Here is a 25,192-nt window from a genome sequence, read left to right as displayed (position 1 = left end):
GACCACCAATAGCCTCTGTGCTTCAAAATACAATATGGACTGCCCAGAAGAGTAGATCAAAGGTATAGCTATGTCAAGGTTGTGTCAACAAGGTTCTCAGAAAACAAAATACATATAAATGACGAAATTACAGCAAGTCATAGCATTTCTATGGCAAAGATTACACATTAACTGAACTACAAATATTGAAAGACTGATTCCCTGGTAGCCTATGACCGCAGTTACAGGTCACAGGATCTTAATTTGATCACTCTTTTGTTGCTGAGAAATCCAGATGAGCTTTGTGATTTACATAAATTCACTGTAAAACCACACTAACACATGGTTATATTAACAGTATTGCACTTTTGATGTAGCCTAGGATAATAGCCTAACCACCGATCAAGCAACATTATGTAATAAACGTTCAAATCCTGTTGCTGCAGGATTATTTTTGCAGTGATAATATTGGTCAAATTAAGATCCTAGATCTGTATGCTCAAATACATTTAATTTTGTTTTATCACTATCGGGGATGGGACAAGAGATAAACAACATTACATAACAACATTGGACAGCATTACAAATGCTTTTTTTATAGTATGTCTAAGCTGGAAGTAGAAGCCTAAGTGTTGTTGTCCATTAGTTTACTCCAATTAGGGGAGGGGTGGTAGGGTTAGGGGAAAATAATAAAGGAAAATATATTTCCAAAAATATCTATATTTTATATATTTACAATAAAATATATGGAGGATTGGAAATGATGCAGACAATTACATTGATGGAAGCCACAATCTATCTGCAATATTAAAGCTGATCTATCAGGTCAATATTGAGGATGGGACAAGAGATAAACAACATTACATAACAACATTGGATGGCATTACAAATGCCTTTTTTTTATCCAACTCATGTTTGCACCAGAAAGAAGATTTGAGAAATTATATAATTCACTTGTTGACAACTTGACAATTCAATAGAGTGGGGGTACTACAACTCAGATATAGTTATTGTTGACCACTTGGCAGTTCAATAGAGTGAGGGTACTAAATCTCAGGGTTAGTTTGGATATACTTGAGCTGTAATAAATAAAGGTGACATAAGATGTAGTTTGCAAGAGACAATATTGACTGTACATGCATAAAAACATAAATAAATGCAATAAATACAATGTACAATATACAAAAAACTATTGAGTAATACTGCAGAAAGACATTTCACAGGTGAAAAAGATCTGAAATGGATATGATATGGCTACTGAACTTAGTCCAATAGATAATTCTATAAGATACACTTTGGGATAATAACAAGGCCTCTGATGACCTTCATGTTTTTGTAACTTAAACTCAAATTAATAAGCTAAGGAAGATACACATTTTCAAGTAACATGATGCTAAGATAAAACAATGTGATGGTTGAATAGCAGCTCTTTGAGTAAGGGTTACATGTTATGAACTGTACATTACACATCTGATGATAGAAGTATGTTTTCGTTGATTGCAAACATAGATTGCTAAGATGTTTTTATCTTTTTATATCCAGTGAGTTTACCTACGAGAAGGTAAACAAGAACGGTTGGGGCTAAAAATAACAAGATAACTAATGTAAAATATACTGTGTCTGTAAAATGTAGATAGGTTCAGAACCTTTGTGAAACAGCACAGTTGATAAATATATGGTAAATAGAAGTCTAAACTGGATGGTGTTCAGTGATAGATGGGAGGGGTGGCAGGTAGCTGAAGGTTGAGGCTAAAAACAAACAGAAGATAACTATTGTAAAATATATTATGTCCGTAAAATGTATATAGCATGTATAAGCTCGAAGTAGAAGCCTATGTGTTGTTGTCCATTAGTTTACTCCAATTAGGGGAGGGGTGGTAGGGTTAGGGGAAAATAATAGAGGAAAATATATTTTAAAAATATCGATATTTTAGATATTTACCAAAAAAAATGGAAATGGTGCAGACAATTGCATTGATGGAAGCCACAATCTTTATGCAATATTAAAGCCCCCCCCCCCCCCCCCCTGTTTGGATGACGCAAAAGGAGGTGTGCCGGATGTTGAAATATGCCAATAACATGACGTGGTGTAGAACCCTTAAATACCTGGGTTTTCATAGAGATAGTTTTATTAAACCAACGGAAGAGGATCAAATCTTTACTTTCATTTTGGATCATTTGGATAACAATGAGTGGTGGATGTCCATACTTCGAGAAAAAGTACTTGTATGCAATCATTATTGCATTTCAAATTCTGTTTTTAGTCATATGTCTGTGACATTTCAAAGACATCATATAATTGAGCTGAATGCTAAATAAATTATCTTTATCATTATTATGATTTGTATGACAGCTAATCAATGCCAATACATGTGTATTTTCATTCCCCAGGTTATTCAAGAGCAAGCTGCATCTGAATGAGGAGGAGGCAGATGACTCTCAAAAAGGAATTAACAAGGCCAGCAAAGGTGGCATCATTTATGGTGACTACCTTCAGGTAAAGCGTTCTCTATCTTCATTTAACTTAGTCTTCTACAAGGTTTCTGACATAGTATCTTTGTCTTCTGCAGATGGAATATATACTCCAGCCCTTATAGGCTAACATAAGGGGTGGAATGGAAGTACAATTTTAATTTGTGTTAGCTGTAGTACTAAATGTTATTTGTTTTGTTCCATTATAGCTTGACAAGGTTGTGACGGCCCAAGTTCTTCAGAGTGAACTGAAAGGGAACAAGATCCACGATGAACATCTTTTCATTGTCACCCATCAAGGTGAAGTATGTTTGTGGTCAAATATCATCAAGATTTGAGAATCAATAGAGGAATTGTAATCATAGTATGCATGCATGCCCTTAGGTTCCATTTGAAATCCAGTCAATTCAATAAATGAATCTAACCTTTTCATTGTGGTTGCACCTAATCCTGGAAGACTTGAATAGCAATTCACTACCAACTTTCCATCAACAAATGATCAATTTAATTTAATTGCAAAGGTGGGACATTATGATTAATATAATTTTTATTATTTTATTTCAGCATATGAACTCTGGTTCAAGCAGATTCTTTGGGAACTGGATTCAGTGCGAGAGATTTTCATCAGTGGACATGTAAGTACCTCAGAAAGCAAGAGTACCCTGACAAACATTTCAATCCGAGCAATGTGTTAGTTTATTCTAAATTAAAGGTACATTCTAGAAATTAAAGTTGATATTGTGTACATCAAGTTGTGGCTTGAACTGAACTTATAGTTCGTAAATGATTAAAATACAATACGAGTCAATGTTTTAACTCATTAAACCACAAAATATAAACAATGTCAATGACCTAAACCTTTTTTCGTTGGTGTTAAGCGGTGTGCTTCTTTCTGTCCAATACGGTCCAATTGCAGCACCCCTAGAAGCCAAAAAGTTATAGAGCTCATCTTTAAAATGGTCATGCTTCACCAGGTTCGTGATGAACGCAACATGCTGAAGGTCAACACCCGCATACATAGGATCGTTATGATCTTCAGGCTGCTGGTCGACCAGTTCTCCGTGCTCGAGACAATGACCGCCTTGGACTTCTATGACTTCAGGTAAGCCCCATAGTTAACCCATGGAGAACCTTTAGCTTATATAAATCTTTGTAAACCTTTAACTTCATAAAATGATACCCTCTTTACAATTGTAACACTCATTACTCGTGTCGTGTGTTGTAGAGAGTACCTGTCCCCTGCCTCCGGGTTCCAAAGTCTCCAATTCCGTCTGTTGGAGAACAAGATTGGGGTCCCTGACAACCTGAGGGTCCCCTACAACAGGCGTCACTACAGGGACAACTTCAAAGGACATGAGAGTGAGATGCTGCTCAGTTCTGAGAAGGAGCCTTGTCTGCTGAAATTGGTAGAGGTGTGTGAGAAGCACTAAAGAAAAATGACTGAAAAGTATGAAAAGAGATACTGTTTGAATACTTGATATCATAGCAGTATTGAGTAATACTGTTTGTTGTTCTATTCAGAAATGGCTGGAAAGGACCCCAGGTCTTGAAGGCAATGGGTTCAACTTTTGGAAAAAACTGGAAGCCAACATCTTTGAAGGATTGTGTCTTGAGAAAAAGAAAATCGCGGTATGGGCTGTTTTAAAATAATCAAGTACCAAAAACTTGCCACAACATTACTTATAAGGTTACATAAATATAAAATAATCTGATCAAAAACTATGATCTTATTTGTCCTTTTGGCAGAAAATGCCAGACTCTGAGGAGAAGGAGGAGATGATGGAAGAGCTGACGAAGCAAAAAGAGCTCTTCACTTCTCTGTTTGACATCAAAAGACATGAGCATCTTTTGAGCAAAGGTGAGTACCTGCATCCAGGCTGAGCATCTAACACCAACTGCCTCAACAATTCACTACCCATAATTAGTTTAAAACTACAGATCCCAGGTCTAAGAAACCATCCTGTTGTTTGGCCAGGTGAGAGACGGATCTCCTACAAGGCTCTCCAAGGAGCTCTGATGATTTACTTCTACAGGTAAGGAGGGTTCCTTACAGTTTAGGCAGGCTTATGTTTGGTCACCATTTGAGACGCCATTATTACATTGTGGATTGTTCTGTTATTTTTAGGGAGGAGCCCAGGTTCCAGGTTCCCTTCCAACTCCTGTCCAACCTGATGGACATTGATACCCTCATGACAAAATGGAGATGTAAGTTACATCCAAAGACATATTGTATGTAAAGAACAGTTACAGGTGTCTACAGGTGTCCCTTACACCATTTGTATTTCGCACTAGATAACATGCTTTCAACTGTCTAGAGTATCATTGATCTGGAAGACTTGAAATAACAAGTGTAATATTCCTCCTGTGTCTCAGACAACCATGTGTGCATGGTGCACAGAATGATTGGTAGCAAAGCAGGCACTGGAGGCTCCTCTGGCTACCACTACCTGCGCTCTACTGTCAGGTATGTCATATATGATTAGCTATTGAAATAAACCAGATCTAAAGCAATCCAGGGTTACTGTCAAGCACATGCTCTTATACCCCTTCAAGGAGCTAAGTAGGTGTTCGTTCTCTCTCACACAGTGATCGCTACAAAGTCTTTGTGGATCTCTTCAACCTGGCCACATTTTTGATACCTCGACACTGGGTGCCCAAGCTGGACCCCAATGAGCACACGTTCCTGTTCACTGCAGAGTACTGTGACAGCTCCTACTGCAGTAGTGAGGATTCAGACTAGAACCTGTTAACTGTCGAAAGTGGTCAGTTCAGATGGAGAAAAGGTGACAACGAAAGGGATCCTCTTTAAACTATGAAGACACACTAGACCCAGGGAGCATTATATAATATATAATTTATTTATAATGGGACAAGTAACATAGTATATCATCCTAACCACAAACTGACTGCATGTATATATTGTTTATATAATTATTTAGTGTTTATAAAGTATATTGTTTATATAATATTGTGCTGTATTTAAAGTAAGAAAGAATTTGATCTATGTACATAGCCTAATGAATGATAATCATGAACCGACCCATGCACTTTGGGTTATTCTGAATGTGTAGCCTAAAGAAGCCTATTGGTCATCTTTTTTAGAGTAATATGTTTTTGTACAGTACTTCGATATTGGTGCATTGAGTGTTATGTGATGTCAGAGAAATGACCTGTAGACTTTGTTCAACATATAAAATGAGCACAGGACTGCAAAGAAATATATTTTATTGTATCAGAAGAATATAAAATGTATCTGTCTCAATAAAAATACAGTATTGAAAAGGTTGCCAGAACATGACTTTGACCTCCATGGGAATCGTCTTGAAAATAATTCCTTCAAGAGTTGATTGAGAATTTGGCAGTACTGAACCAATGAATGAATCCCTTTAGAAAAAACATCAACGTCACCATGGCTCACACAGTCACAGGAAGACAGCAGTCACAGAGTCGGCAATACCTACAGAAAGGACAGGAATGGGGAGATTTGACATGGAGCTATAACTTTAAAATGATTGACAAGGCATTTCCACAGCAAATCATTGATAGTCACTCACTGCTTATGAAAACGAATTCCTCCAATAAAGAAGGACTGATTAAGATGAGCCCATCACAATGTCTACAGTGTGAAGGAGACTGTGGCTCAATCCCTGCCAGTCATGCAGGAGGTAACGTGTTAAATCATCACCTTGTGACCTGTCATCAAGGCAAAGGGTGCCTGCTTTGAATAATCTAAAATATATTTTGATTTGTTTAAAACTCTTTTTGGTTAATACATGATTCCATATGTGTTATTTCATAGTTTTGATATCTTCATTATTATTCTACAATGTAGAAAATAGTAAAAAATAAAGAAAAACCCTTGAATGACTAGGTGTGTCCAAACTTTTGACTGGTAATATATATAGCCTTGAGGTGTGTTGGGTCATTGTCCTGTTGAAAAACAAATGATAGTCCCACTAAGCGCAAACAAGATAGGATGGCGTATCGCTGCAAAAAATGCGGTTAAGTGGGCATTGAATTCTAAATAAATCACAAACAGTGTCACCAGCAAAGCATCCCCACACCTCCCCCTCCATGCTTCACAGTGGGAGCCACACATGCGGAGATCATCCGTTCACCTACTCTGCATCTCACAAAGACACAGCGGTTGGAACCAAAAATCTCAAATTTGGCCAGCATCCCAGAGTCGCCTCTTCACTGTTGACGTTGAGACTGGTGTTTTGCAGGTACTATTTAATGAAGCTGCCAGTTGAGGACTTGTGAGGCATCTGTTTCTCATACTAGACACTAATGTACTTGTCCTCTTACTCAGTTGTGCACCGGGGCCTCCCACTCCTTTCTATTCTGGTTAGAGACAGTTTGTGCTGTTCTGTGAAAGGAGGAGTACACAGCGTTGTACGAGATCTTCAGTTTCTTGGCAATTTCTCGCATGGAATAGCCTTCATTTCTCAGAACAAGAATAGACTGACAAATTTCAGAAGAAAGTTCTTTGTTTCTGGCCATTTTGAGCCTGTAATCGAACCCACAAATGCTGATGCTCAAAAATACTCAACTAGTCTAAAGAAGGCCAGTTTTATTGCTTCTTTAAATGAGCACAACAGTTTTCAGCTGTGCTAACAATTGCAAAAGGGTTTTCTAATGATCAACTAGCCTTTTAAAAGTATAAACTTGGATTAGCTTACACAACGTGCCATTGGAACACAGGAGTGATGGTTGGTGATAATGGGCCTCTATACACCTATGTAGACATTCCATAAAAATAAAAAAAATCTGCCATTTCCAGCAACAATAGTCATTTACAACATTAACAATGTCTACACCGATATTCTGATCAATTTGATGTTATTTTAAATGGACAAAGATTAGTTTTTCTTTCAAAACCAAGGACATTTCTAAGTGACCCCAAACTTTTGAACGGTAGTGTACATCCATATCTATATAAATTTCACACTATGAGATTGGAATAATACTGGGAAATTGTGAAAATCATGTCTTTTTAGTGAAAGAGCTGTTTGAAAAGACAGACTGATATTTCAGCCTGTTTTGGTGGGATGGAGTTTGCCCTGCCTGGTGACATAACTGGGCATTAAATGAGTTAGACCAATAAGAAAGAGTTCCAAACTGCTCCGCCAACAACAGCTCATTTTCAGTGTCCCCGTCCCAACTGAGACCACAGGCCAATTTGTTCTTAACTGACTTGCCTAGTTAAATAAAGGTAAAAAAATAAAAAATACCAGACACTTCAGACAAAAATCTTGTTTGAGAAATTGGTGAAACTCTTTTCATGCCACTTCAATACCAAGGAGAATTTTTCGGAGCCAGTTAGGAGAATTTTTCAGAGCCAGTTAGGAGAATTTTTCAGAGCCAGTTAGGAGAATTTTTCAGAGCCAGTTAGGAGAATTTTTCAGAGCCAGTTAGGAGAATTTTTCAGAGCCAGTTAGGAGAATTTTTCAGAGCCAGTTAGGAGAATTTTTCAGAGCCAGTTAGGAGAATTTTTCAGAGCCAGTTAGGAGAATTTTTCAGAGCCAGTTAGGAGAATTTTTCAGAGCCAGTTAGGAGAATTTTTCAGAGCCAGTTAGGAGAATTTTTCAGAGCCAGTTAGGAGAATTTTTCAGAGCCAGTTAGGAGAATTTTTCAGAGCCAGTTAGGAGAATTTTTCAGAGCCAGTTAGGAGAATTTTTCAGAGCCAGTTAGGAGAATTTTTCAGAGCCAGTTAGGAGAATTTTTCAGAGCCAGTTAGGAGAATTTTTCAGAGCCAGTTAGGAGAATTTTTCAGAGCCAGTTAGGAGAATTTTCAGAGCCAGTTAGGAGAATTTTTCAGAGCCAGTTAGGAGAATTTTTCAGAGCCAGTTAGGAGAATTAACGTAGCCAGTTAGGAGAATTAACGTAGCCAGTTAGGAGAATTAACGTAGCCAGTTAGGAGAATTAACGTAGCCAGTTAGGAGAATTAACGTAGCCAGTTAGGAGAATTAACGTAGCCAGTTAGGAGAATTAACATAGCCAGTTAGGAGAATTAACGTAGCCAGTTAGGAGAATTAACGTAGCCAGTTAGGAGAATTAACGTTAGCCAGTTAGGAGAATTAACGTAGCCAGTTAGGAGAATTAACGTAGCCAGTTAGGAGAATTAACGTAGCCAGTTAGGAGAATTAACGTAGCCAGTTAGGAGAATTAACGTAGCCAGTTAGGAGAATTAACGTAGCCAGTTAGGAGAATTAACGTAGCCAGTTAGGAGAATTAACGTAGCCAGTTAGGAGAATTAACGTAGCCAGTTAGGAGAATTAACGTAGCCAGTTAGGAGAATTAACGTAGCCAGTTAGGAGAATTAACGTAGCCAGTTAGGAGAATTATGGTAAGGTTAGGAAAAGGGTTAGCTTAAATGCTCCCCTAACCTGCTACAAAAATCATTTATCATCGAAGTGGTGTGAAACGAGTGTGTCCCTGAGAAATTGCTCATTGCTAAGCAGCTATTTTTTATTCTTTTTGACAATTTTAATTGGAAACAATTACAGTAAGGTAGTTAATCGTTCCCCAGAAATGATTTGATACCGAGATAAAAACAGCTGCATTGGACCTTTAAATGAAAAGCGCTCAGAATATAAAACATTGAATTGACATTATGCTTAGGCAACAGGTATCACCAAACAAATTCTGGGACAATGTTGCATCAGGCAGTGTAAACAGTATACTGTAGATGTAAACAAGTTCAAACTCACCACAAACATTGCCTCCCATTTTAATATAAACATAACCTTCGTTACCCCATGACGTTCCCCATGAGTTTTGTACTATCCAGTATGGCACGTCACCTGAAACAGAGGGTACAATGTTTAAAATGTTCAGTCACACACTATGAACACTGCTGTATTCCATGCATATGAAACTGGCATCATATCAAAACGTAGTAATAAAATGTCAAAAATAATGACAGAATTCACATCAACTACAAACTTTCTGAGTGTGTGTCTTGTTTGTGTGCGTCTTGTGTGTATTTTTTTTGCTTATTTGTGTGTGTGTGTGTCTGTCTTGTGTGTGTGTGTGCGTGTCTGTGTGTGTCTGAGTATGTGTGGGCGCCCAGATGAATGCATATTTAGTGAGTAAATGGAATACCTGTGGTGTCGTAACCAGTGACCAGCACAGCATGGTTGGCATGGTGGCAGGAGCAGTGGTGCTGCATGATGCCACCCAGATAGTCCTGCCAACTGATTGCATCCACAGTCACAGCCAAAGGTCCCCACTCCACCAACCTGCCCATCATAGCCTCCTCACGCCCACTAGAGAAAACATCACAGGCACCCCACCGGGCAAAGATATCAGATCAACATCCACTTTTGGTTGATGTTTAATTGAATTAATTGTCCAAATGTCATTTCAAAACCATTTGTTGATTTGTGGTAGACATCTGGGTTAAAAAGAGACCAGTCAGGATTCAATCTGATGGTGGATTTGGACAATGCACCATATAAAAGGTAATTTCCTATTGAGCAGACATGCAGTGTTTACTGTGAATGTGGTCTCTGCAGACAGAGGAATATTGCCTTTGAAATGTCCATTGTGGACTAAGCGGGATCGGATTGAATCCCAGCCAAAATTAGACAAAACCTGTGAATGTTGAAGCATTAAACCACTTAGCCTCGTTAATGCGTCATTACTATGCCCATACAGTAGTAGGTTAATCAGGGATCAAAACACTATCTTGAGCTTGGACCATTTTATCTGACCACATAACCAGACTACTACAAACACCTTTAACCAGGGCTCAGAGTTCTTCCTGGTCGGGAAAGTATGATGGAGAAGGGAGCAACGCTAAGCTAGAAAACCATTAAGATAGCTGTAAAAACTAAAGAGGAGTAACAAAAAAAGCTAGTCCGAACCCAGGTTAAAGAGGTTCACCAAGTTTAAAGATGCATGGACCAATAACAGCACAGTGAAATACCTTCAGCAGTGTACCTGTGTAAATAAGAACGTCCCTATTCAGTGACCATAAACACCACATTGTTTTGAGTCAGCAGTGATTTCACCCACAATGCACCTTAACCACAGGAATAAGTTAATACATGTCTGAATAAACAACAGGATATGAGCGTCGGGGACACAGCGGCGGGAACCTCGGTGTTAATGACCCGTCTCTGTCTACAGCATGTTTGTCTGGTAAACAGTGATATTGCATCTGAATCGCAACCACCTTTGAACCTTTGGTGCAGTACTTAATGAAAACATACTACTGCTGCTAGCATTGCACCCTCACTACATTTTTTACATTTTAGCTATTCATGGAACACTCTCATCCAGAGCGACTTACAGAAGCAATTAGGGTTAAGTGCCTTGCTCAAGGGCACAGACAGATTTTTCACCTAGTCGGCTTGGGGATTAGAACCAGCGACCTTTCGGTTACTGGCCCAATGCTCTTAACCGCTGGGCTAACTGCCTCCCTGAACTTGGGAATATACTGTAAGAGTCCCTGCTCTATCGTGAAACATTTCCTGAAAGAACATTGGGGTATTTGTGCTTAACTTGTACAGACGGTCTTGTTTATATGCAACTATATGACTGTGCTATATGCCAAGTCACAGTCATATATGACTTCATAAAAAATTTAAATAAATGTGTTAAATATTACCCATTACAGCTCAACATAAAAAAGGTGTTGACACTCTTATACCTGTAATCATGGGCAGCAAAGTCCTTCACCAAAACACCATCATGTGACTGAGAAAATAAATGGCAAATTCCAGTCTCGGCCTTATATGGGTATTCTGACTGTTTCACCAACTTAACCCTAGTCTGAAAGAAAAGGACAGGGAGAAGCAAATTCAATGCATGTGTATGCTACATGTAAAAATCATTTAATGTTGAATATCTTGTTGATTAAAAGGTATACAGTAGTAGTCTAACAGTGGAAATCACCATCACTTATAAATAATCAATGACAAACATTTGGTATTACAGGAAATGCTTAAAAGGCCTCAGAAAAACCTATCTGGACCTGTTTCAGCCAGCTCAAGGCCCTGGTAATGGAGCCTCCATTGCAGCCCTGGTTCTTGTAGGAACAGTCAATGACTTGTTGCACACTGAGCTGTTTCAATGGCTGGCCTGATTTGGCATAGACTGACTCTATGGCGCCCACAACACTGAACGCCCAGCAACCTCCACACTGCAATGAGAGATACTGGGCATTCAAGCATCGGCATTTAACATTATAGGAGACATTAACATGAAAATCTAAATATCCAAATAAATTGTTAATATACTTTATAACAAATAGAGGATAATATGTCAGCAATATGTGATTTGATGTGGGATGTGTGGAATTTATGCAGTATGAAGATTTCTTATTATGAAAACAATGTCCATGTGTCAAAAGATGAATAGTAAGACTATAAAATGGTTCTCCACTGCCATCTACTGACTGTAGTGGAAATGTTGAACAAAAAAGCAAAGTTACTGTGATAAGTCTCTCATATCAGATGTTCGCAATAGCCTGCGGACAAGGTTACGGTGACACAACATAACACCTACATACCTGATTGTCAAGAGGTTTTTTCTTCATAGAAGTTAATACAAAGTGAGTTTTTTAACTTCTATGAGGAGAAAACCTCTATAGACAGAGTTCAAAGTCAACTTCAATAAGGAAGTGTGTCACCTTGAAAAGACAGGTATGTTGATATTTTAAGGAAAAGGAAGCTCTTACTGCTTGTTGGTTCTGTACTGATCCGACTGCAGCCTTGACCCTCCAGTCAAACTTGGCAGGCAGTCCCTCTGTCTTCAGTCCTGAGTAGGGAGGGACTGTTTCAGCTGTGGCAGTCAAATACAGTTCTGTAGAGAAAGTCCAATTACATTTCAGTGTTCAAGTTGGCTATAGCGATCTTCTTCCAGTTAATGTGGTGTTTGGCTAGCCTCCATGTTTATTTTGGTTTAAATATCAAATTAATAATCAATACTAACCCAGTCAATCAGTTTTGATCACTGGGAAACAAATACATTCGTTTTTTTTGTGTGCATATTATTACCTCTGAATTCATTTATTGATAAATCCGAGAACTGGTTAATGCCATATTTTGCTGAGTCTTTGTCTGTTGAGAATGAGTTCAGGTATGCATGCCTTTTGATGGAATTCTGCAACAGACCACGATGTCACTGTACATGTCACAGTAGGCTAACTCTCAAGGCATTTTCAGAAGGTAGAACAATAGTTTTACATCCCACTTCATTTATTTGTTACTTGACAAACATATTTCAAAACGTTGATAAACCTACAGTATATCCATCCCTCTTCCTACGCAAATCACGTCAGTCTCTCTTCTGACACAGTGCACGCGCACAGCTGCAACTCCCCACCTCCGGGGCAAATACAGTTTAATTCAACTAATAGAAATACGAAAAAGCCATAACACCGGCTGGCCTACCTTAAAATAAGATCTGCGCCGATGATAACAATCGCTGTGGAGTTTATAATTCCGATGAAATTGTTCCCTAAACGACTCGAAATCAATATCAGTGCCTGCAGAGCAGTTGGACTTCCTGATAGTTTGCCAAACGCCACTACAACGAGCAACATCGGGAAAAGTAAGTATGCCTAAGTTTAGGAGGAACATGAGAAACAATGTAACACCCGTCATTTGACGTGAAGGACAAACGACATTGTAGCCTAAAATATATACGTTTTTGCTCAATTTCCTCTTAGCTGTCTCCGTTTTTCTTCTTCTCCGAGTTCAATTCAGGAGACTAGACCTACACCTTTACACAGGCAATACCGCCACCTATTGAGTTCATAGATATTATGGATTTAGTGGACAATTGGACCATAATAAATGATGTAACGTTACAAATTAAGCATATAATCAAAAAAAGTATAATGACAAAATGTATGTATTCCACCTGGATTGATATGGACGTTAGATGAAGGTAGCCTTTGGTTTTCTGGCAAGAGTCTTATCCACTTGAGGGCGCTTTAGTACCATTAATGCAAGCACTATTATCAGAAGTCTAAGAACATGTAGTGTAGCCTATGTACAGTATGTATCCTGTAGGGTGGTTGTGTAAGTGTAGATAAGTGAAAATCAAATCATCATGCACATTTTTATAGATTCCCTTTGTTTTTGTCCTAGCTGGTAATCAAGTCTATTTTATTTTGAGTCCCAAATCATGTTTTTTTTTAAATGACACACAGCCTAGGGGTAGGCTATGTCACTGTTTTTGAATCATACTTTGGTAGCCTATATCTAGCATCTCGGATGCTCAGTATGTTTTGCACCAGTTCAATTAAATGTTAGGCCGTACTGTTCCATTAATAAAATATGTTATTTCCCACTGTAGCCCAGTCTACATCTTCTCCATCTTATTGTTAATTTAGGGCCGTCCCATCTTTTCCATTTTTAAAATAGGAAATTGCATTAATGTCAAAAGGTTTTCTGCACGGCTTGCCTTCATAATTGCTGCAATTTGTTTGCTCTCCACTTTTACCATTCATAGGAGTCTGTAAACCCAGATAACAAATAGATTAATATTCTTTAGCCAAGTGAACAACCGTGTCGTCCTCCAAAAGTCAGGACTCAGCAATAACTTGTATTAAAACGTTAACCTCCTCTCTGATAGGCTAATGGGAAAGTAGAGAACTTGTTACCGTGACACCCATAGGCAATTTATCCCTAGTTGCAAAATAGTGAAGTACTGTATGCCCCCATCAGGGGCGCAACTTTAGTTTTAGAAGTGGGGGGGACATAATTATTATGATTATATATATTTTTTTATCCAGTCAGATAAACAATCCAAACAGCCTACCCGACCTCTCGGATGCGTCCGCATGGTCCTAAAGCACACAACTGCCTTGTTTTGTATCACATTCAAATGCTAAAACTGGGGGGGACAAAAATGCAATTTCAGAATGTGGTGAATGTCCTCCCTGTCCCCAGTGAAGGTTGCGCCCCTGGTCCCCACCAAACCACTCTCCATCATCAATAGCTTCAGATGAAGACTGTGGGTGCATGACAGTTTTTTTCTCAGAAATGACCTACATGTTCTTGCCTCGTGAGTTGATCTTATTGAGAGGGAGCCATCAGGTCCCAGAATGGTGTAGACAGGGCAAGAAAGCATCACTGTCTTGAACATTCTGGTGCCACAAATTATTTACATTTCAATCACTATGTGTTAAATGAAGTGTTGTTGTCAGCTTGTGTTATTATATCAACCTTCTAATGACATTCTTTTGTGTAGTGTAGAATAGATTATTTTGTGTAGTGTAGACTAGATGCTGTTGTGTGGTATAGACTAGATTCTGTTGACTCTTGGAAACGTGCGTGCGTGCGGGCATGCTTGCATGTGTGTCTGTGCACACATGTAACTTTAATTGTGTTGGGGCAGTTGAGAGATGAGACAGGTAATGGAAAACAAGAAGAGGCTCCACGGTGCTCTGTGATCTTTACCCTGTCCCCACAACCTCCGCCTGGCCGGCACACCAGGACCGCACATCAGTAGCACCTCATTGCTTACCTGAGAGGCTACCACTGTGATGTGACACACAAGGAGAAAGAGGGGGATGAAGAAAGGGTGTGAGAGGGGTGAAAAGGTCAACAGGAGGTGTGGAGTTGGGAGCTGACAGACTATGTTCACCTTTTCACCTTCACCCCTCAAACACAAACACAGGCATGCGCACGTACGTACAAACACACTTTTTTACTAAACTCCCTATGGTGTGACACATCCATGCAAAAGTGGCAGTTATTTGTGTGGCCTGTATTTAACCATGCAAACACCCAAACACTGCAAGAACTGTTTCATTCCAAACTAGTCTGAGACCTTCTGTCAAGTTGACGTCACATTGTATGCCCTCTTAAAAGACTCCCGACCTCGTCACCTGCAACACCAGAGCCCCGACACATAGATGTTTTACAGCTCAGCGCTTGAAAAGAACAAACTCATTATGTTAGTCCCTGACACACACATATGAATGCACACACACACACACACTCTCTCGCTCCTTCCCACCCTTCACTCTGACAAATCTCTCCCGACCATCCCAACATAAATCAGATACTCACCATCCAGCTACATGGCTGCATAATAAAGCTTCCCGCTTGGCTCACCCCTTAATTCATTGTTTGTGTGTGTGCGTGTGTGCTTTTATGTGCTTGTATGTGCGCATGTTTGTGTCGCGATGTACTCAGCATACTTAGCCGCAGTTACTTAATAAAAGCCCATTTTATCTCAGCAGACGGCAGCGTAATCAATTCTTTATGAAGTGAATGGTGAAATAAGGTTATGACTTGGGCAAGTGAAAGAATCAAGAGGCTATGCTCTGTTTGAAAGGAACATTACACAAGAAGTTTGTAATTTACTCAGTATTTTATTAGCATTAAATATCAATCCAGATAATTGCTGAAAAGGAAAAGTTTAGCTTATACATAGGAATACCATTGATATAGGGCGTCCATACGTGCCTGGGGATGGTATGTACCAGTTCCCTGCAGATATTGCTGAGGTTATGACTGACAAAGTGAGAAACTGCTGAACATGAATATCACACCTCGCCAGACATGGATTGAGTCAAATCAGCAATCACTTAACAGAAGAACACAGTTTATCATGTGAAAGTGAGTGTGGAAGGCTGTGAAACAAAAGTGAAATCTACTCCGGGGGTGGTGGAGCTGGGCTGGTTGGTTGAACCATGTTAGAGTTGGAGATGGGTTGCTATGCAACTGTGATTCAAAAAGTCCATGCTGCAGTCAGGAGCCCTAAGGCACGGAGAGCACGTTTCAACAACTGCATCGGCTGGTGTGACTCGAAGTTACAACAGCTAAAGATTGGACTTACACTTCAAATGTCAACTTTTCACAAACTTTTTTTAAATTCAGTGTTGTTCCTGTTTTATATCAAAACAGATTATTGACTGTGAAAATCAAGAGGAGAATTGCAAGTTGATAATGGTTATATTGAATGTCTGAAAATGTCTGATATAAATACACTGACATATAGAAACAATGTATGAAGAAACCACCTTGAGTTTCACCTGTGAAACTAGTGGTCCTTTATCTTGGTTGTATTGACTTAGGAAGTATATATCCCTTTTCAAGTTTTCCTTCATAACGATGTGATGTAACAGTACTGTGATGTCAGATGCAGATGCCCCCTTTTAGATTTGTGGATGCCGTGCTAAGCCCCCTTTATTTATTCACTTATTCATCCTTCTACACACACGCATGCAGGCAGACAGGAACACACACACACACACACACCCCAACACATTTTAAGGTCACAGGGAATTCCCAATCTCCATGTAGCCCTACATACAGTATAATGTGTATATTTAATACCATTGAGGAATGCAAGTATACAGGGAGTGATTTGATTATTGTACAGTGGTTAATTTAGGGGGCCGAGGGTCTGGCGAATGAATGGCGGCACACATGGCCAGCTGAGGGAGGAAAATGGATAGCAGCACCACCACCAGCAACTTTCCCTCCCCACCTCTCTCGACACCTCAAGAATGTGCTTCTTGTTCACCCTCTCGGCTGGAAACATCCTGGAGAACGACATTTCATCTATGTAAACGTTCGAGGTCACGCAACTACCACCACCCCAGATAGCCCGGGGGAAATTGATCACATCAAACAACTAGTCTCACTCCACACACACACACACACGTACACACACACGTACACATACACACGTACACACACACACACACCAGACCTTTAATTGGAGACTGGTGACTGAGGCCTTTTGGGAAAAGGTCACCTTAATGGGGAGGGCAGGGGCTCTGGAGATAAGGTTTGAACTTGCATTATCAAGTCGTGTGGCGTGCAGCGATGTAATGACTAGTGAAGGTGGGAAGGCACCCTAAACCACCTCTGTGTTTGTTTAATGTGATGCCTCTCTGTCACACGCTGGCTGAGGTGGGAATAGGCTGAAGTTCACTTAGACAGTGATCTTGGGTCAGTTTTGCATTTCTCCCACATGGTTAAAGGCCCAGTGCAATCAAAAATGTGATTGACCTGTGTTTATACATATACAGTACCATTCAAAAGTTTGCCAATTAGTAGGACACACCTACTCATTGACAACAGTGAGAGGCGACTCTGGGATGCTGGCCTTCGAGGCAGAGTTACTCTGTCCAGTGTCTGTGTTCTATTGCCCATCTTAATATTTTCTTTTTATTGGCCAGTCTGAGATATGGCTTTTTCTTTGCAACTCTGCCGAGTAGGCCAGCATCCCAGAGTCGGCTCTTCACTGTTGACGTTGAGACTGGTGTTTTACGGGTACTATTTAATGAAGCTGCCAGTTGAGGAAACTAGACACTCACTCTAATGTACTTGTCCTCTTTCTATTCTGATTAGAGCCAGTTTGCGCTGTTCTGTGAAGGGAGTAGTACACAGCGTTGTTTGAGATCTTCAGTTTCTTGGCAATTTCTCGAATGGAATAGCCTTCATTTCTCAGAACAAGAATAGACTTATGAGTTTCAGAAGAAAGTTATTTGTTTCTGGCCATTTTGAGCCTGTTATCGAACCCAAAAATGCAGATGCTCCAGATACTCAACTAGTCTAAAGAAGGCCAGTTTTATTGCCTCTTTAATCAGCACAACAGTTTTCAGCTGTGCTAACATAATTGCAAAAGGATTTTCTAATGATCAATTAGCCTTTTAAAATGATAAACTTGAATTAGCTAACACAACGTGCCATTGGAAAACAGGAGTGATGGTTGCTGATAATGGGCCTCTGTATGCCTATGTAGATATTACATAAAAAATCTGCCGTTTCCAGCTACAATTGTCATTTACAACATTAACAATGGCTACACTGTATTTCTGATCAATGTAATGTTATTTTAATAGACCAAAAAATTGCTTTTCTTTAAAAGACAAAGACATTTCTAAGTGACCCCAAACTTTTGAACAGTAGTGTGTATAAATATATATATATTGTGGTATTCCAGGAGGTCTACCCCGGGGGATGGTAATAGAGGGGAGGTACGTGTGCAACGCAACCCCTGCCACGAGAGGTGTCCACTGGGCCCGAGTTGGACCCGGAGGAGGGAGACGACCCCGCTCCGGCAAGCGAGCTACCGGGCGAGGAAGACCTCAGTCCCGACACGGGAATCCTCACAGGTCAGTTCGGGATGGCCAGTTAGAAGACCCCAATCTCCAGAACGCTACGGGCCAGGTGATTGCGGTGGATGGCGTACTGTTACCTGGGGTAAGTGATTGGCGCTACCCCCACTTCGCAATCAAGCATAATTTATTGGATCGGGTAGTAAAGCATAATGGGGAGACAAAATACTGGTTACTCATACCCAGCCAGTATGTTAGCCAGTATGTTAAGCTGCAGTGTTGCAGCTTGCCCACACCTGCTTGGGGCACACCTGGGGATGGAGAAAACCAGGGAGAGGATCGGGAACCGGTTCCACTGGCCCGGAGTCAAGCGCGCCATGGAGGACTACTGCTGTAGTTGCCCAGAGTGCCAGATCACAGCTCCGAGGGTGCATTATCGAAACCCTTTGGTTCCCTTGCCTATTATAGGAGTGCCATTCGAGCGGGTGGCAATGTATCTGGTGGGTCCATTGGTGAAGACCGTGAGGGGACACCAATACATCCTGGTCATCCTGGTATCCTGAGGCAATCCCGCTACGCACGGCGGCAGCAAAAGGTATCGCATGGGAGCTTTTCCATTTATTTAACCGGGTGGGCATTCCGCAGGAAATCCTGACGGACCAGGGCACCGCGTTCATGTCTCGTGTGATGAAAGATGTCTGCAATCTGTTACGAATCAAACAGGTGAGGACCAGTGTGTACCATCCACAAACGGACGGGCTGGTGGAACGCTTCAATAAGACCCTAAAACAGATGCTGAAGAAGGTCATCGAGAGAGACGGGAGGAACTGGGACCAGCTGCTACCCCACCAGATGTTTTCAGTGCGCAAGGTACCCCAAGCATCCACGGGGTTCTCCCCCTTTGAGCTCCTGTATGGCCGTCGGCCACGCAGGCTGCTGGAACGAGCCAAGGAGGTCTCGGAAGAGCAGCCGACCCCCCCCCTTCGCAGCATAGTAGAACATGTGGAGGAGATGAGGGAGAGGATGACAGCGATTTGGCCAGTGGTGAGAGAGCACATGGCCCAGGCACAACGTGCCCAGGAGCGTGTCTACAACCGGGGGGCCCAACCATGAGAGTTCCAACCCGGTGAGAAGGTCTTGGTGCTGATCCCTACAACAGAGAGTAAATTCCTGGCTACGTGGCATGGGCCCTACGACATAGTTGAGCGGGTAGGCGACGTCAACTATATGGTCCGCCAACCGGGGCGAAGAGAACCCCTCCAGCTTTACCATGTGAACTTACTGAAGAAATGGCACGCACGCAAGGCGCTGTGCGTAACGTGGACCCGGCCACAGCAGGGCCCGCTCTTGGTCGAAGTTGCAATGGGGGAAGATCTCAGCCCGACCCAACGACAAGAGCTCAGAGTTGGTCCAGCAGAATACAGCCGTGTTCTCCGAGGTGCCGGGGAGCATGGATCTCGTGGAACATCAGATCCACACCCATCCGGGAGAAAAACTGCATAAACGGCCATACCGGATACCAGAAACCCGGAGGGTGGAGGTCCAGCAGGAAGTGACGACAATGCTAGAAATGGGGGTACTGGAAGAGTGACACAGTGAGTGGTCTAGCATCAGTGCTGGTTCTGAAACCGGACAGAACCGTCCGCTTCTGTAATGACTTCCGGGGCCTGAACGAGGTCAGTACGTCCGATGCCTATCTCATGCCCCGGGTGGACGAACTGATCGACCGCTTGGGGATGGCGAGGTACGTCAGCACCTTGGACCTGGCGAAGGGGTACTGGCAGCGGCCTCCCAGGAGAAGACTGCTTTCTCCACCCCGGGGTGGCTATACCACTACCGGGTTCTGCCTTTCGGGCTCTACGGGGCAGCAGCGACCTTTCAGCAACTCATGGACCGTGTCCTGCAGCTTCAGAGTGAGTACATTGGATGACATTGTGCACAGTGACAGTTGGGAGTCACATCTTTGTAAGTTACAGGCCGTGGTTGATGCGCTAAGGGATGCAGGCCTGACTGTGAACCCCCACAAGTGCAAGCTGAGCTATGCTGAGGTGGAGTACCTGGGATGTCCGATCAGGAGGGGAAATGTGAAACCCCAAGAAAAAAAGTCTCTGCCATTAGGGGATGGCCGGTCCCCCAAACCAAGAGGCAGGTGAAGTCATTCCTGGGGTTAGCAGGGTACTACAGTAGATTTGTACCTAACTTTGCCGCAATAGCTTCTCCCCTTAGAGACTTAACACAGGCACGACTACCCCAGACGTTGCAATGGACGGAGGACACAGAGGCGGCATTCCAGGCCCTGAAGGATGCGCCATGTTCGCACCCGGTACTCGTCTCCCCGGACTTCTCAAAAAACCTCCTGGTCAAGACAAATGCGTCTGATACAGGGGTAGGGACCTGTGTGAGGAGGTGAGGAGCACACCATCATGTATGTCAGCAGGAAGCTCCTCTCGAGGGAGAAGAAATACTCGATTGTCGAGAAGGAGTGCCTCGCCGTGAAGTGGGCACATGACACCCTCAAGGATTACCTCCTCAGGAGGAAGTTCACCCTAATCACTGACCATGCCCCCCTTGTGTGGATGGCAAGAGTTAAGAACACGAATGACCGTGTCACCCGCTGGTTCCTGTCCTTACAGCGATTCTCTTTCTCTGTCATCCACAGGTCAGGGGCCCAGCACAGCAATGCGGATGCCCTATCCAGGAGTGATGCAAACCTAGCCCTGAGCATGGCTCCCTCCCAGTGTCAGGGTTTTGGCGGGGGGGATGTGGTACCCCAGGAGGTCTATCCCGGTGGATGGTAATAGAGGGGAGGTACGTGAGGCGACGTTGGCTACCTCTGCTGGGAATACGGGAGCTGGGCACCCCGACACGGACAGCTCTAAGTGGAGGTAATTAGAGGAAAGTGCCAACCAGCCGTGGAGGCCAAATAAAAGGAGCACGGTGGCCCACCATGGGAGAGAAGGGGAGAGACCGACACCAAGCAAAAGTAGAGAAGAAGGACCGAGCGAAACCTAAGTGATTTTCTTTGTATTTATTTTCTGTCTTAGTAAAGTTGTTTTTGCGTACTAAAGCCTCCCTGTCTCTGTGTCAATCCCTGCACACTTAACCCAATACCCCACGGTTTACATATATATATATATATATATATATATATATATATATATATATATATATATATATATATATATATATATATATATATATATATTCAGTATGAGACAACACAGTCAAACCACCCATCCTGCAGGACTCATTACAGTATGTCTCAAATAGCTTTAAGGTGATACCAGAAACCCATATAAATGACAATGTCAAATGCAATCATCCTCAACTGGTATCACGACATCATTGTGAAACACAGCTACCGGTGCAATTCCCATAATATAGAGCCAAGTCTTGGTTTTATCATCGTCTTCCACCCTTTCTGAACATGTCTGAGACAATAAGATAGGTTGCCAAGCAACTATCCATTGAGTACATATATACATTTTTTTAACACTATGAGGTTGAAATTGTACTGTGAAAATTGTGATAATTCCCTTTTAGTGTACAAGTTGTTTGAAAAGACGCTGGAAATTTCTGCTTGTTTTGTTGGGATGGAGTTTTGGCCTGCCTGGTGACATCATGGGCAGCTGAGGTTGAGAAGGTGCTTTCCTGAACCTGTCGAGACAATTAAAGGGGAAGTGTTAACAAAAATAAGAAAGTAGCAAGTACTAGGACTACATGGAAATGTGTTTGGAATAGCATTGTGGCAGGCACTAGACAGATAGGGTATGGAGCTCATCTTCACGGTGAAGGATGTTCAACATTGTATTGATTAACAAAATGGCTTAAAAAATGTGAATCATGGAGTCTTTTTAATCTGGCCTCTGGATGGCAGTATTTCCTGTTTCATCGATAACTCTGTCACAACGTGCTGTTTTCCATCCCACATAGTTCCCAGGCAGACTTGCATGATTCTGGGAGGAGGGCTCACAGAATATCATGCATCATAAATCTCTGGAAAACATCAAGACATCTACAAACAGATCTCCTGTCAGAGAAAAGTCGTTATCAGTCAAGGGACATGCGTGTTGTGACATCTTCCATATCCACACACTTCATCTTGTCATACTAATCTGATTCTGTCTCTTTTAATTGGATGTAAATTATTACACAATTACCATGCTTCATTCTATATCTAGAGGACTCCTAATATCTCCAGGAGTAATGAGTATCATTTTTGTCTTTATCTGTTGTTTAGTACTGTCTTTTTGCAAGCTAGGGCCATCTACTTGAAGTGCTGCCTGTCTTCCCAGTAGCCTACTTGGTGTGTAAACTGCTGAATGCTATTAACTTGTAGATGATTGTTGACATATCAACCAGGATTATGGGACAGGGCAATTTGTGACTGTTGTTGTTTTGGTAATCAGTGGCTGTATTGGAGGGGGAGTGTTTTTTTCCTCTCCTAGGCAATCAGCAATTAGTACCGGGAGGTGTGCTCTTCCCCTCTGCAAGGCAATTAGTAATTAGTGTTAGTACTTCAGTCTTCCCTGTATTTTTAGTGGCAGTTGTGTCAGCAGCAGTCTCGTCGCCAAAACTGAAACGGTTCTGCTGAGTTATGAGAGGAAGGCTCCACACCACTCTCTCACTTTAGTATCTTGCCTAGTTCTTTTCAGATTATCTCATTTTGGTCTTTTGTAGCTTTGTCAACTATGTGTGTGTTTTCTATAACTGTTTGCTCTTCTCCCTGAAGGCTTTACAGACACTCCCCACGCCTTGGCTGCAACCCTTCTAATTTAGTGTACCCTGCGTGCATAACCTAAATCCTTCTCCCTCCTGTCTCCTGATTCTGCTTCTTTGAACCTACTCCTCCCTTTCCGCATCCTACAGTTATTCCTCCTTTAAAAGTTACGAGCTTACACCGCGGGACTTAGAGGTACCCAGCGTCACGGTTTCATTGCTCCAGACCACCGCAAGGGGGAGTTAGAGCACTCATTATGCATTTGGGTCCCAAGGTTTTTATATGACCAATCATATCGAGTGGTTCCAATGACGAATTTGACGCGAGCCACCCGTCCCTGGTGACTTTCTTCACCAAAGATAGCTGACAAAACATTATGGTGGAAGCAAATGTAAGTAATTATAACGTCATAACGAGTCAAGCAAAAACATTACAATTGAGAGGAATATGTTAATGTAGAGACCAACAATTGTGCATATTATTTTGTCATCAAGTTAATTTACGAAAATTGCTATTTTAGCAAGTATTTTTTTCAGTGATATCCAATACCAGGTCTATCAAACTCCATTATTTGAATGATGCTGTGTCTGCATGTAAATATTACAATTATACACATCAACAGTGTTTACTGTTCCTGGGACATTAATGATTACACATTTTAACTATGCAATAGACTTGAAACATGATTTAACTTCACTAGGATAGGGGGCAGCATTTGGAATTTTGGATGAAAAGCATGCCCAAACTAAACTGCCTGCTACTCAGGCCCAGAAGTTTCTAAAACTCTTTGAATGGTGTCTGTGAGTATAACAGAACTCATATGGCAGGCAAAAACCTGAGAAAATTCCATGCAGGAAGTGGCCTGTTTGAGAATTTGTAGTTCTCCCTTTGCTTCTCTATCAAAACTACAGTGCCTGTGGGGTTATGTAGCACTTTCTAAGGCTTCCATTGGCTCTCTAAAGCGTTCAGAAAGTGGATTGACGCGTCTCCTGTCTCCGGGCAGAGTACAGGAGCACAGTTTGCCAGTGGACTGTCTGGTGGCTAAGAGATTGGAAATGCGCGTTCACGATACCTCGCAATTTTTTCTCTTCCTTTTTGAATGAATACAGCATTGTCCGGTTGGAATATTATCGCTATTTTACGAGAAAAATACCATAAAAATTGATTTTAAACGTTTGACATGCTTCTAAGTACGGTAAAGGAACATTTAGAAAAAAATTATCTCGAAATGCGCTCGCGCGTTACCCTTTGGATAGTGACCTGAATGCATAAACAAAACGGGGGTATTTGCACATAACTATGGATTATTTGGAACAAAAACAACATTTGTTGTGGAAGTAGCAGTCCTGGGAGTGCATTCTGACGAAGAACAGCAAAGGTAATCCAATTTTTCTAATAGTAATTCTGAGTTTAGGTTGCCCCGAACTTGGCGGGTGTCAAATTAGCTAGCCGTGATGGCTGAGCTATGTACTCAGAATATTGCAAAATGTGCTTTCGCCGAAAAGCTATTTTAAAATCTGACATAGCAATTGCATAAAGGAGTTCTGTATCTATAATTCTTAAAATAATTTATGTATTTTGTCAACGTTTATCATGAGTAATTTAGTAAATTCACCGGAAGTTTTCGGTGGGAATACAATTTCTGAACATCTCACGCCAATGTAAAAAGCAGTTTTTTGATATAAATATGAACTTGATTGAACAAAACATGCATGTATTGTATAACATAATGTCCTAGGAGTGTCATCTGATGAAGATCATCAAAGGTTAGTGCTGCATTTAGCTGTGTTTAGCTGCATTTAGCTGTGACATATATGCTTGCTTTGAAAATGGCTGTGTGGTTATTTGTGTCTATGTACTCTCCTAACATAATCTAATGTTTTGCTTTCGCTGTAAAGCCTTTTTGAAATCGGACAATGTGGTTAGATTAACGAGAGTCAGAATGACCTTCTTGATCCAAATCAGTCAGGTTTCAAGACTGG

The 25,192-nt window shown here is 41.4% G+C and overlaps 2 protein-coding genes and 1 long non-coding RNA gene across 4 annotated transcripts; 2 read left to right on the top strand and 1 right to left on the bottom strand.

Annotated features, from left to right (window-relative positions):
* Positions 1-2,089: 2,089 nt before the first annotated feature.
* On the top strand, positions 2,090-5,733 carry tdo2a (tryptophan 2,3-dioxygenase a). 2 transcript variants are annotated; one of them, XM_029726996.1, is made up of 12 exons: positions 2,090-2,199; positions 2,371-2,476; positions 2,661-2,751; positions 3,016-3,086; positions 3,426-3,553; positions 3,677-3,863; positions 3,973-4,080; positions 4,198-4,309; positions 4,427-4,484; positions 4,577-4,656; positions 4,825-4,915; positions 5,038-5,191. In XM_029726996.1, the coding sequence occupies exons 1-12, from the start codon at positions 2,168-2,170 to the stop codon at positions 5,189-5,191; spliced, it is 1,218 nt and encodes a 405-aa protein (XP_029582856.1). In that variant the 5' UTR covers positions 2,090-2,167. The 2 variants fall into 2 exon arrangements, with proteins under 2 accessions (XP_029582856.1, XP_029582849.1); XM_029726989.1 differs by having other exon boundaries at positions 2,110-2,205; positions 5,038-5,733.
* ctso (cathepsin O) lies at positions 5,660-13,163 on the bottom strand. The gene is made up of 8 exons (XM_029727011.1): positions 12,855-13,163; positions 12,459-12,564; positions 12,140-12,264; positions 11,435-11,602; positions 11,111-11,232; positions 9,559-9,722; positions 9,165-9,257; positions 5,660-5,908 (listed from the first exon to the last, which is right to left on the bottom strand). The coding sequence occupies exons 1-8, from the start codon at positions 13,065-13,067 to the stop codon at positions 5,874-5,876; spliced, it is 1,026 nt and encodes a 341-aa protein (XP_029582871.1). The 5' UTR covers positions 13,068-13,163; the 3' UTR covers positions 5,660-5,873.
* A 5,218-nt stretch (positions 13,164-18,381) lies between these two features.
* Positions 18,382-21,557, top strand: LOC115164768 (uncharacterized). Its single transcript, XR_003869981.1, has 2 exons — positions 18,382-18,635; positions 21,150-21,557. It is a non-coding gene; the product is annotated as an uncharacterized LOC115164768 (long non-coding RNA).
* The last annotated feature ends 3,635 nt before the right edge of the window (positions 21,558-25,192 follow it).

This window comes from Salmo trutta, chromosome 3 (genome assembly GCF_901001165.1).
Source record: "Salmo trutta chromosome 3, fSalTru1.1, whole genome shotgun sequence".
NCBI lineage: Eukaryota > Metazoa > Chordata > Actinopteri > Salmoniformes > Salmonidae > Salmo > Salmo trutta.
The sequence above is the reverse complement of the archived record's forward strand: the minus strand, read 5'-3'. Positions and strand labels throughout refer to the sequence as shown.

What these genes read in the sequence shown, in the direction of transcription:
- tdo2a (XM_029726989.1), top strand. Translation starts at nt 2,168, where the DNA reads ATGAGTGGTGGATGTCCATACTTCGAGAAAAAGTACTT. An exon ending in AGATTTTCATCAGTGGACAT is followed by an intron (nt 3,087 to 3,425) that starts GTAAGTACCTCA and finishes ATGCTTCACCAG; the next exon opens with GTTCGTGATGAACGCAACAT. An exon ending in TTGAGAAAAAGAAAATCGCG is followed by an intron (nt 4,081 to 4,197) that starts GTATGGGCTGTT and finishes TCCTTTTGGCAG; the next exon opens with AAAATGCCAGACTCTGAGGA.
- ctso (XM_029727011.1), bottom strand. Translation starts at nt 13,067, where the DNA reads ATGACGGGTGTTACATTGTTTCTCATGTTCCTCCTAAACTTAGGCATA. An exon ending in CACTGGTTACGACACCACAG is followed by an intron (nt 9,258 to 9,558) that starts GTATTCCATTTA and finishes CCTCTGTTTCAG; the next exon opens with GTGACGTGCCATACTGGATA. An exon ending in AATGGGAGGCAATGTTTGTG is followed by an intron (nt 5,909 to 9,164) that starts GTGAGTTTGAAC and finishes TCCTTTCTGTAG; the next exon opens with GTATTGCCGACTCTGTGACT.